The sequence below is a fragment of the Lycorma delicatula genome, chromosome 8, assembly GCF_047948215.1.
Source record: "Lycorma delicatula isolate Av1 chromosome 8, ASM4794821v1, whole genome shotgun sequence".
NCBI lineage: Eukaryota > Metazoa > Arthropoda > Insecta > Hemiptera > Fulgoridae > Lycorma > Lycorma delicatula.
This window is the reverse complement of record NC_134462.1, coordinates 47,431,129-47,444,687: the sequence shown is the minus strand read 5'-3', so window position 1 is coordinate 47,444,687 and position 13,559 is coordinate 47,431,129. Positions and strand designations below refer to the sequence as shown.

Below are 13,559 nucleotides of genomic sequence, written 5' to 3'. Positions count from 1 at the left end.
TGTATAAGATATAATTTTCAAAAAATGTGTAATCTTTCAGCTAGTGTAATGACTATATGAACCACTAGCTTTTAAATATTTATTGTATTGGTGGTTAAAATTATGACAAACCTTGGTGAAGATGTAGATCCCTAAAAAATAGTACAGTATTTTTCTTAGTACCTTTCACAGCTTCCACATCATACAGAAAGAAAGAATGCATTCTAAATTCTACTTTTAAAAATTTAGGAACCCATATTTTAATTTCTTATCATTTTACTGTTGTAATCCTTTTACTATAGTACAATGCAATAAAATGAAATAAGATGCTAAGAGGTGGCTCATACAAGTGAAACTTAGCATAATACGAGTAATTAAGTACTGCAGATAAATTAATAAATACTGCAATGAAGAAAATCTCTAATGCTGAAAGTTTTTCATCAAAAAATATGCAGATAATTTTTTGCTGTATGATGTTACTGTTTATATTAGTAGTTTTTCATTGTGAATTACAGTAATTTTTTTTTACTTTTCTGTTAGTCAGCATTGGATTACCTTCAAACTGATGGTGCTGCAGCATTAGCAAAGGCAATGGAACGTTCTATTGAATTTGGTCAGCAGAGTCAGCAAATGTCTGATATAGCACGAGAAGCTCGTCTTCTTGCTCAGCAGTAAGCATAATTAAGATAATTTTTTAGTCTTTTCCTAGCATTATTTAGTTTTAAATTCCCTTTCACTCTTTATGTTGATTAATTTAATGTTAATATTGACTTCAAATAACATTTTACTGTTTACAGTAGAATTACTTTATAATAAACACAACTAGTGTCTTGTTACCATCACAACAGAAAGTACGTTGAAATTTTATTACAATGAAAGCCCTACTTGTTTCCCTTTGTTATCAGTCACTTCAGTATTTCAATATTAAAGGTATAAAAAAAATATATATATTAACATGTGAGAATTTTTATAAACTGACTGTTTAACATCAGAACTATTAATTCAAGCCTTTTTTTTTCGTAATAGCAATATTAAACACAAATTTATCAATTTTATGTTTTGAAATATTATTTCAGGAATATTTGAAATTAATAATAGTCATGAACAGACCTTTAATGTTTTGATATGCCACAAAATGAAAGCATTTTGCTGTCATTTACCAAGCCCTCTTCCTTGTTGGGGTTATTATAATTTTTTCTTTATCACATGATGAAGTAGCCTTTTATCTCTTGCAATTTCTCACTTTTTGGTAAAAATTAATTAAAATTGTTAAATAGAAAGATAATTTTTTTAAAAATGAGTATACTGTTTTGTTCTCCATTCTACCATGTATTTATAGTTTTAAGCAGCCAGACCAAAGGCTCGGATACACAAAACACATCTTATAGAATACATTCACTCAGATATACCACTGATCAAAACATAAGAAAATATTGAATAAATTAATTTACTAATTATGTTAGTAGAAGTTACATTGACAGTAGTACATAGGATACAGGAAGAAATCCCTGTATTACAGATACAGAGTGATCAGTTTAAAAGTACACTGTTATTTAATAAAATTAATTTTATTCATATTTTGTAACATTTAGGCTGACTTTATATCAACTCATCTACAGTAAGTACTAAAAGTGGTTACCATTTGGTTCCAGACACTGGAACCAAATTTATTTCTTAACATCCCAGGTGTAATTGTTTGTATTGTAGCAGTAGTGTTCATCTTAAGTTCTGATAAGCTTGAGGATTGTTCTGATAAGCCTTTTCCTTTAGAAAACCACATAGTAAGAAATCCAAAATGAAGAGGTCCAAAATCCTTATTCGTACCTATTATTCGGAACCTTATTCGTACTACATTACTCACAATCAAATTCTTTACACTTTTTATATGTGTTTATTATCTACCCATTTAATAAAGTTATTTTATGCCAAACATAAAATATTGTGTTTTTCAACCCCCCATTCTTTTATCTTTTACCTCATATTTGTCAAAAATTATTTAAAATACAGTTTTGGGACAATATTTTTCAATATTTCAGATCAGATTTCATTTAAACCACTAAATTTAGCCCTTACTTTGGGTCCCAAGAACTACATTCTTAGCTTAATTTTACCAAAGACACAGAAATCAGGGCCAAATCATTCATCAGCCGACATTCACTTACAAAGCGTTTCCAAACCTATGTTTATATGAACTTTCTTTTTTATTTTCACCAGAAAACATGTCCTGTAAGTTTGTTAATTCTTCATGAATCACTCTGTAGAAGTTAACTTTACTATATCAAATAATGCATTCAGTAAATTCTCATTCACACATTACACGCAGCATCCTGAACCCGTAGGGGAAGATACCCATCATGTGATAGTTGTGATCACCACACCACCGCTTCCATACCTAGCCCTTAAGAGCTTTATCAGAGGTCATCTTCAAAACCTCAGCAAAAGGTATCTCTCAGCCTTGTTCTTGCCTCAGTCAGATTGCCACCAATGTGAAACCCACATGTGACATTCCGATCAATATACTATTATCCAGAAAAAAAACACATCATACATTAGTCACAAACAAGACTGAGTAAACAAAATAAGGAAAGGAACTGAAATCCACTCACTACCTGCTCGAAGATAAAAGAAGTAAGTTCAACATGCAGATACAATAAACCAAACCAAAACTAAAAACTTAGCAACTACAAAAGAAGTATGTGAGAAAGCCCAGGTGGCACCTAAATATCCTCAGTAAACCTTTTTATTTGCCAAATAGTGTATAAAGTTCTGAACTATTATCAATTTGACCTGGTTTTGCCAATTGACATGGAGATTCAACACCGACCCAATACATAGCAACTATCAACTTGACTCAATACATATCAACAAAAAGCACCATGTCCAGAAAGATATTGCGTCACGTACTTATTCGGGTGTACCCAAGAGGGTCCTACAAACTAACATTAGGAAAGAGACCATATGTATAATGTCCGCCCTCTGCCTCACCCCATCTGGTCTGCCCCAAAGTATTACCATGTTGATCAACTTTGTCAGAAGTTAATTCACCTAACTTCTTGGCGATATAATGCTGTTGCCATTCTGACACAATCAAGTCTATCGGTTTCACTCCCTCAATCACCAAGATCGCCTCCTGTGAAATCATACAGTAGCCACCTGCTATCATTAAAGGTATAAGGGCATTGAGACCTCAACAATATATCCCAATAGTTTTTAAATTTTAATCTATCTGCCCAAACAGAGGCCCCATATAGCATAATTGCCTCGCAGATACCTTCTCCATGACGTATTGAAGGTGCTTGTTGAATTGAGGATGCACCCCTATATTGCTTGTTGGTCTGGGTTTGCACCCTACACCCTACACATACTTCCCCTGAATCACGCACCCCCCTCACAAACCTTGAGGGTCCTCAATGCGTCATCAGAACATCCTGATCCAGCCACCTGCTGGACTCGAACGCCCTCAGCAAAGAGGCTGCCTCCCTGGTCCTCCATGTGTCCACGATTTGACCCCCTGGCGACAATTTTTTTTTGCCAGTTCCCCCCTGATTATTTTTTTTTTTTTTAATTCACATTAGTGGAGTTTGACATCCATATAGTATAGTTTCATTAGCTCCAGTCAGTTGAAGATATATGTCATTGCCCTTCAGTGAGATGAGGTATAGCACCTCACTTACATGTGTAGCAAGATTTATTTACCAACACAATTCAGTATACATACAACCAATTCACTTAACATTACAAAATGGATGAAAAACAATTATTAAATACATCAAATTTATTATGCATATTTACAATAATACAGCTCTATTAGTAGGTCATACTACAACACATGTAGTAATGATTGTGTACCATAAATGGTGTACACCAACATATGTAGCGCAATAAAACAGTATAATAACAGTACAATGTAATGATACAAATAATAATAAAACAGCAGTAACATTAATAAACGATGCTAGGTACCTAGACCAGCCCAGACAGTAAATCCTAATTACTCGCCAACAACTTCGCATTACCTGCAATTACTATATACAACTCCCCAGGGATCCTTGTTCCCATGCTCATGCACAAAGGAACACCAGGAATCCCTATCGCCATATGAACCTTGTGAAAGTAGTGAGATCTGCGGTCCCGATATTCAGCAACAAGGACTGCCTGCCACTTAGGATCACCCTCACGTTGAGACGCTCTCCTTAAGTCGTTTCATTTCAGTATACCCTCTATATCCTACATCCCTAAAAATTTGTTTTACATATTCCAAACGTGGCCTGCCTACACAATTTTTTCCTTCTACCTGTCCTTCCAATATTAAAGCGACTATTCCAGGATGCCTTAGTATGTGGCCTATAAGTCTGTCTTTTGTTTTAACTATATTTTCCAAATGCTTCTTTCTTCTTCTATTTGCCGCAATATCTCTTCATTTGTCACTTTATCCACCCATTTGATTTTTAACATTCTCCTATAGCACCACATTTCAAAAGCTTCTAATCTTTTCTTCTCAGATACTCCGATTGTCCAAGCTTCACTTCCATATAAAGCTATGCTCCAAATATATACTTTCAAAAATGTTTCCTGATGTTTAAATTAATTTTTGATGAAAGCAAATTATATTTCTGACTGAAAGCTTGTTTTGCCGGTGCCATCTGACATTTAAAATCACTCCTGCTTTTTCCACTTTAGTAATTCTACTTCCAAATAACAAAATTCTACTACCTCCATAATCATTTCTCATCCTATTTTCAAATTCAGTGGTCCAACTACATTATTTCTACTACATTTCATTACTTTTGTTTTGTACTTGTTTATTTTCATGCGATAGTTCTTGCGTAGGACTTCATCTATGCCATTCATTGTTTCTTCTAAATCCTTTTTACTCTCTGCTAGAATTACTATATCATCAGCAGATCGTAGCATCTTTATCTTTTCACCTTGTACTGTTACTCCAAATCTAAATTGTTCTTTAACATCATTAACTACTAGTTCCATGTAAAGATTAAAAAGTAACGGAGATAGGGAACATCCTTGTCGGACTCCCCTTCTTATTACAGCTTCTTTCTTATGTTCTTCAACTATTACTGTTGCTGTTTGGTTCCTGTACATGTTAGCAATTGTTCTTCTATCTCTGTATTTGAACCCTAATTTTTTTAAAATGCTGAACATTTTATTCCAGTCTACGTTATCGAATGAGTTTTCTAGGTCTATAAACGCCAAGTATGTTGTTTTGTTTTTCTTTAATCTTCCTTCTACTATTAATCTGAGGCCTAAAATTGCTTCCCTTGTCCCTATACTTTTCCTGAAACCAAATTGGTCTTCTCCTAACACTTCCTCAACTCTCCTCTCAATTCTTCTGTATAGAATTCTAGTTAAGATTTTTGATGCATGACTAGTTAAACTAATTGTTCTGTATTCTTCACATTTATCTGCTCCTGCTTTCTTTGGTATCATTACTATAACACTTTTTTTGAAGTCTGATGGAAATTCCCCTTTTTCATAAATATTACACACCAGTTTGTATAATCTATCAATCGCTTCCTCACCTGCACTGCGCAGTAATTCTACAGGTATGCCGTCTATTCCAGGAGCTTTTCTGCCATTTAAATCTTTTAATGCTCTCTTAAATTCAGATCTCAGTATTGTTTCTCTCATTTCATCCTCCTCAATTTCCTCTTCTTTCTCTATAACACCATTTTCTAATTCATTTCCTCCGTATAACTCTTCAATATATTCCACCCATCTATCGACTTTACCATTCGTATTATATATTGGTGTACTATCTTTGTTTAACACATTATTAGATTTTAATTTATGTACCCCAAAATTTTCCTTAACTTTCCTGTATGCTCCGTCTATTTTACCAATGTTCATTTCTCTTTCCACTTCTGAACACTTTTCTTTAATCCACTCTTCTTTCGCTAGTTTGCACTTCCTGTTTATACCATTTCTTAATTGTCGATAGTTCCTTTTACATTCTTCATCACTAGCATTCTTATATTTTCTACATTCATCCATTAGCTGCAATATGTCGTCTGAAACCCAAGGTTTTTTACCAATTCTCTTTATTCCGCCGAAGTTTGCTTCTGCTGATTTAAGAATTTCCTTTTTAACATTCTCCCATTCTTCTTCTACATTTTCTACCTTATCTTTTTTACTCAGACCTCTTGCGATGTCCTCCTCAAAAATCTTCTTTACCTCCTCTTCCTCAAGCTTCTCTAAATTCCACCGATTCATCTGACACCTTTTCTTCAGGTTTTTAAACCCCAATCTACATTTCATTATCACCAAATTATGGACGCTATCAATGTCTCAGCAGTCAACGAGTTTATTTCTAAATCTCTGCTTAACCATGATATAATCTGATACCTTGCAGTATCGCCTTCCTTTTTCCAAGTGTATATTCTTCTATTATGATTTTTTAAATTGGGTGTTGGCAATTACTAAATTATACTTCGTGCAAAACTCTGTCGGTCCCCTCTTTGGTTCCTTTTGCCCAGTTCGTATTCACCCACTATACTTCCTTCCTTCCCTTTTCCAATGCTTGCATTCCAATCTCCAACTGTTATTAAATTTTTATCTCTTTTTATGTGTTTAATTGCTTCATCAATCTCTTCGTATACACACTTTACCTCATCATCATCATCATGGGCGCTTGTAGGCATATAGACGTTAACAATTGTTGTCGGTTTAAGTTTTGATTTTATCCTTATTACAATGATTCTATCGTTATGCGTTTTGAAATACTCTACTCTCTTCCCTATCTTCTTGTTCATTATGAAACCTACTCCTGCCTGCCCATTATTTGAAGCTGAGTTAATTATTCTAAAATCACCTGACCAAAAGTCGCCTTCCTCTTCCCACCGAACCTCACTAATTCCTACTACATCTACATTTGTCCTATCCATTAACCTTTTTAAATTTTCTAGCTTACCAACCTTTTTTAAACTTCTAACATTCCACGCTCCGACACGTAGAAAGATATTTTTTCATTTTCTGGTGACCCCTTCCTTAGTAGTTCCCACCTGGAGATCCAAATGGGGGACTAGTTTACCTCCGGAATATTTTACCAAGGAAGGCGCCTCCATCATTGCTATATGAAAATGCAGAGAGCCACATTTTCTTGGGAAAAAAGCAGCTGTAGTTTTCCATTGCTTTCAGCTGCGCAGTACCTAGAGGACTGAGTGATGTTGATATGGCCGTTTAAGTCATCCTGACTCACGCCTCTAACAACTACTGAAAGAGCTGCTGCCCTCTTTCATGAATCATTCCTTAGTCTGGCTCTCAGCAGATACCTCTCCAATATGGTTGCACCTTCGGTCCAGCTACTCTGTATCACTGAGCACTCAAGCCCCCTCACCAACGGCAAGGTCTCATGATTCATAGAGGAGGATAAAAGTATATGTATAAAAAGTATATGTTTCAATTAACTATGAAAGTATCTTTGGTTATGTTATAATACCTATGAATCATTGTTGTGCGAATTCAGAGAACATTCTATATGTTTAATACTTATGAATGTTTGTTATATGTCAAAAATCCTTTAAAAATTATGTTTGTGATTTTTTTTTCTATAATTGTATGATAAAATATTAGACTCAAAGGAATTTATGTAGACTTATATAAAATCCACGATTGTGAGATTACATTCTGTGCAAGTGAATATCAAGATATTAATGTTTTTCATTCTACAGTCTGTTAAATTTTCTGTTATGATAGTCCAGATTACATTCTGTGCAAGTGAGTATCAAGATATTCTTTTTCATTGAACAGTAATTGTCTACTAAATAATAAGGTAATCCTCTGTTAAATAATAAGATGTAAAAGGAATATTAAAGGTAACAAGTTTACCTATACTTTAATCCTTAAGTAAGGATTGTTGTATATAAATATCGCACAAGGAGATTTTGTGCAAAACATTTGTTTTAACAAAAGAATAATATGTAATAATGTATTTGTGCATTTTTCTGTTTTTATGAATATGGTTATATAATTCTGATTTCATTCTGTCAAAAATAAAGTCCAATTTTCTTTTGGTAAATACAAGCTATGTGTAATTTTATTTTTGTAACTTTCCCCAACACTATCATTCATTAATAATATTTATTATATGAACCGTTTATAGTGATAATTTGCCTATAAAATTCAACTGAATGCTCAGATCAGTACATTTTCTCTGTAATATTATTTAAAATTTCTAATTTAAGAAATTTTAATAATTTATTCACAAATTGCAAAATGATATAAGTTCTGAAATTAGGTTTTTTATCATCATATATTATAATATAATATAATTAATATTTTTAATATTATTAGAAAAAATAATAGTTTTTTATTTTTATTTTTTTCAGACAAAAGGAGGAAGCTGACAATATCAGAAAGAATGCAGACAAATCTTTAAATATTTCTACAGAAGCTTTTGAATTGGCAAAAGAAGCTATCAATCAGCAAAAGAACATTAGGTATAATATACTAACTTCTTTCGAATTAAAAAAACTATAATGTTAATGTAAATACTTGGTATTTAAAACTAATACTTAGTATTTTTAAATACTAGGTATTTAAAAAACAAAAAGGCAGGCAGTTGATGAAGTGAGATAAGATATTTGTTCACATTAATTTTTAATTTACTTTCATCTCTTGCAAACATCAAAGTTTGAGCATTTCCTTTTGGGAACTAGATATTAACTATATTAAAAACAATCTATTTAAAATAAGAGAAAATATAATTAATTAAAAACATTCATTTACATGTGTTGTGAAGAGAACATGGAAATATACCTCTTGCATACAAGAAATTATTGTAATAGTGAAAAATTTCAGATTTCAATGGAATTGTGAACCTCTCCTTTTGATTCAAAAATTTGGATTTTGGACTTTTTCTTAACTGCTGTGATAAACCCTCGTTGAGAGCTTTTCCACGATACTAATTACTGGTACCTATTTTCACTGGTTCCAGAGTTATAGCCAAATAAAGTTTTAATTAATGAAATATTTAGATCTTACAAAGGGAAAGCACATCGATTCAAATCCGACTTCATCTCCATTTTTTAATTTAAATATATTGATTTATTAATAATTTATTGACTTCCAATTCTAAAAAATTTTACAATAAATAATAATTCAACAATAACAATATAAAAAAAATATGAAAAAATCAGAAGTTAGTAGTGGAAATAAAATTTTATGTAATTTAATAGGCGTACAAGGAAGTCATGTGGTTCACATCAGATTGTTTATGAAAATCAGTAGAGTATAATGTATACTAGAAATAAAGAAGTTCTTAGACTTGGCTTATAAAAAAATAAATAGCTGATTTAAATTTGGGCAACCTATCCAATTTTGGAACATAGTATGTCAGTGATTTCTGTCCCTGCCACTTTTCCTTAGTCAGTGCAGCCTCAGCGTTAGCATTACACTGAGATGTTAAAGGAGAAGAGGGAGGCTAATTTGTCCCGAAAGCAGCCAGAGGTAATTTTTGTTAATATGAAAGAAGGGTTAACTAAGACGAGCAAAGAAATGAAAGATGAATTTCAGGTTGTTTTAAGAGGTCAAATGTGAGAATTCAAATGGGTTAGTTGCAATAGAAGATGACAGACACTGTAAAGATGATTTCAGGTTCTAAAAGAAAGAGGCACCCTAGAGTAATCATATATCACTGACCAGCGTCTGACTAAGGGTGAGTCAATGTCTCTCTTGGGAGAGCAGAACACTAAAATGGACGAAGGGACTTTTAAGCCTGAATGTCGGGTAGGTGCAAAACAGAACACTACCATGGAGTGTTCAAGATGAGTCCATCTCTTCATAAGAGTTTGACGTCTGAGGGAAGGGTATTTATAGATTTCACCTCTTGTCGAGTGAAGGAGTACTTGGACGTCCAGCTATGTTTTAAGTGCTGTCAGTATGGTCTCAGTTCTGTGATTTGCCAGTGGTCTGTGTGCATTGTGGTGAGGAAGGGCACAAATGAGAGACTTCGAAGATGTTGGAGGGCTCAACCTGTGTCAATTGTAAACATTTGAGGAAGGATTGTAAGTACTCAAGTCGATAGCAAGGTCTGTGGTTGTTATCTGAGGGCTGTTGATATCTACTTAAATTCATTAGACAGTTAGGTTTGAGCAACTTTATGTTCAAGGTGCGTACATTGTGCAGATTGAACTGGGCGTTGTGGAGGGTTTGGATGTTATTCTTCTGCAACATCTTTACCATAGTCATATCAGAATCGTGATCCTGCTGATCATCATCTTAAGATCTTGGATAAGATTCTCAGATTCTCTTGTCGAAATCCGATAATTATCGGTGCAGATGTAAATGTTAAGTTGTTGTATGGCATAGCAGATGCACTGATGATGGCAGCGAATTGATTGAGCATTTTCTTATTCAATACGATCTTCAAGTTTTTATTATCCCTGGTCCACATACGCTGGTATGGTGGATGGGCATCGCTTGTTTGGTGGAACAAACATCGATGTCACCGTTGGGAGGTTTATTCCTGTGCGGGTGTGTGTGAATGGAAGGAACGAGATGACTCCTCAAGTGATCATCGGATTAGTGAGGTCATTGGTGGCCCAAGTGAAGGCTATTGATGTAATGTTCCAGTTCAGCAGGGTCATTTTCTGCACAGATGTGCGAATTGGAAAAAGTTTTTAGATAGGTTTTTGGTCAGACGCCATGTGTTGGACAAGAGTGTCTGGATTTTGAGGACCTGGCTGGCAGTTTCACTGCCAGGAGTGTTCATTGATGCTGCGGAGTGTTCAGTTCCACGTAGTACTGGTTGAGATAGGCTTGCGCCATGGTGGAATCAGGAGCTAACCACATTGATTCAAGTAGTCTGCTACTAGTAGTTTGCAGAAAGAGCTCAAAGAGAGGGAGATCCCGAGCGGTGGGCAGAGCTGGTAAATAACTTAAGGGAATGTAGATGTACTTTCACAAGATTAGGATTGTGAAGTGGGATTCCTGGCGTTCGTTTGTACACGAACAAGGGAATAAGAATCCCTGGGGAGTCGTATACAGGGTTTTAGGACGTACGTGAAAGAAAAACACAGAAATCTTACGAAAATGTTTAGATTACTTAATGTTGGACGATGACGTGGTGGGAGAAACTGCTTACCATCTTCGGGTGCAGTGTGATGTTTCGCAGGGATGCATTATCGTCGGAGATTGCCAATGTCGAAGTGCATCTGGTGATCTGTGGTTTTGGAACGGAACGGAACGCAAGAATGGCGGGAGTTTCAATATTTCTCCTTACAGATCGCAGAGCCTGGACAATGTCCCTTGCTGCTGTATCTTTGTATTTTTGGGCGTGTTTTATGGGTTATTTTATTTAATGGCGATTATAAATTTTCAATTTTATTTATGGACGGATTTGGTAATTTGCGTTCCTATCCGTATGGACCAGCGTGAAATTTATTTACTGGGTTTGACCATGGGAGACTAAGCTTTTGAGCCTAGTACTCCAGGCGTGATTTCCCTTCAGTCCATCCGCTGAAGTTCTTTCGGTACTAGTGCCTCATGGGCTAGCAGGAATACGCCTACCGGAACCGTAATTATTTGGAGGGAGCAATACGCCCCTTTTTCCGGAGGGAGTCGCATATGCTGACTGAATTAAATTGTGGTCTCTTCGTGGGACGGTGTGAGGTGTTGTCTAGGTTTTTATAGTTTTTAAAAAATTTAATTGTGAAAACGATTACTTTCGCGGCCGGAATTTTCGCGCGGTTTCCATTTATAGATTACGCGATATAGAGGCTCCTTAGCCTGGTTTGTCATTTTTTGACTCCGTACCGCCTCTTCATGGTGATTCGTCTAATACGGCATGAGGCCGTTTTCTTATACCCTGTGGAGTAGGGCCCTCTCGGCAGATGTCCCGGAGATGGCCGTGTTCGGACACGGCCGCTCTCCCGAACAGTCTGCGTGCTTGCGCCACCCCCATCTAGGATACGGTTTATAGTCCCGCATCGTGATGAAGAGCGGCGTTTTTGACGAACCATGGTGCTCCAAATTTCGTCCGCAACGCTATGTTTTGGACGGCTTCTAATTTCTTTTGAAGCGTGGAGTTCAACAAAGCTCCCCAAGCCGGGTAAGCATATGTTAGAATCGGCAGGACGTACAGCCGAAAAATGTGCAGTTTGGTCGCCAGTGGATATGGGCTTCAGTACTGGGTATAGTGAGGCCCTCACTGCCTTTGTCCTTTGGGTCACATATTTAACATATTCTCCTAAGGTAAGCCGTTTATCCAGGACTACTCCCAGGCACTTGACTGTTTTCCCAAAGGGGATTTTCTCTCCTGAGATTTCCAGATGCCTGGCTAGAGCACGTGTCTTATATGTGAGCATTACTGACATCGATTTTTCACCGTTGACCTTGATTCTTCAGATATTGAGCTAAGGTTCTACTAGATCCAATTGCCTTTGGAGTCTCTCGATCGCGTAATTACACTTCTGGATTCATAATAATATGCCGTGTCGTCTGCGTATAGAGCTGTATTGACTCCTTCCGACAGCATATCGTTGACGTAGGCCGTGTACAAGAACGGCGAGAGCACTGCTCCTTGGAGGACTCCAACGGTTATGTCTCTGGTGGAAGAGATTGTTCCCCCTAGGCGTACAACAAATTGTCGGTCTAGTAAATAAGTATTGTCGGTCCGTATCAATTTGACATAGCGACAGGGAATCGTCGTATGTGCGAGTTTATATAGCAAGCCACTATGTCTAACTTTGTTAAAGGCTTTAGCTTTCTAGAAAAACTGTTGCAGTTACCGCTTTTCTATTTATGCCTCCGACAAGACTGTCGATTATTTTAACCAGTTGGTCGTCGAGTGGCCCTCCCAGAACCAAAATTGTTTAGGCCGTACTTCTTTTCCCAAATGTCGCCTAAGTCTCTCCAGGAAAATCTTTTCGAATAGCTCTGACAAACTACACTGGTAATAAGGAGATCGGCCTGCAATCCTGGAGAAAGAGCAGATTCACGTCAATACAAAATTGACGTGAATATTGTGGTTATGGTCGCTATAAGAGTGGGTGGAACAATTCCGAAATGCGCGGGCACCGATCCCGTCAACACCCGAAGCCTCTGGTTTTGATTGTTTCGGAAACCTCCGCTTCAGTGACTTGGTCTATTTCTAGTGGGGCGTCCTCCATCTATGCTAAATAATCTACGAGAAAAGACTCCACCTCGGTTGTGTGGTCGTCGTCGTTCGGGTCGGCAGGTGGGGTTTGTAGTAAATTGGTTCTCCAGGGTGTCGGCGAAAACCTCCGCCCTGTCCGCTTCCGAATATGCCAGAAGGCCTCGTTGCCCCACAACCGGATGGCGGGGCTTCTTCCCTTCTCGTAGTTTTTTTGTTTAGCCTGAACAATGAGGAGTAGTCCGTCTGAAACAGAGGCGAGGTATTCGTTCCACAAATCCTCTCGATGTTGTGCCAGCAGCTGTTTCACTCTGTCCGTTTGAATATAAAAAGGCCTGTTATCATCGGGTAACAGGGTGATTCGGCGCTTCTTCAGTCGGCGCTTCTTTGCTATAGCGTCAGACATGTGAGGTGGGAGATGTCTCGGCCGCCTCCTGCTTGGCCCAACTTTAATAAGACAGGAGAGTGGTCC

The 13,559-nt window shown here is 36.6% G+C and overlaps 1 protein-coding gene across 2 annotated transcripts in view; it reads left to right on the top strand.

Annotated features, from left to right (window-relative positions):
• Positions 1 to 13,559, top strand: part of LanB2 (laminin subunit gamma-1) — a 771,247-nt gene that overhangs the window by 734,629 nt on the left and 23,059 nt on the right. For both annotated transcript variants that reach the window (XM_075373886.1, XM_075373887.1), the window contains 2 exons: positions 520 to 650; positions 8,322 to 8,432. In XM_075373886.1, the coding sequence (XP_075230001.1) occupies positions 520 to 650; positions 8,322 to 8,432 (242 nt within the window). The remainder of the gene's footprint in view (positions 1 to 519; positions 651 to 8,321; positions 8,433 to 13,559) is intronic.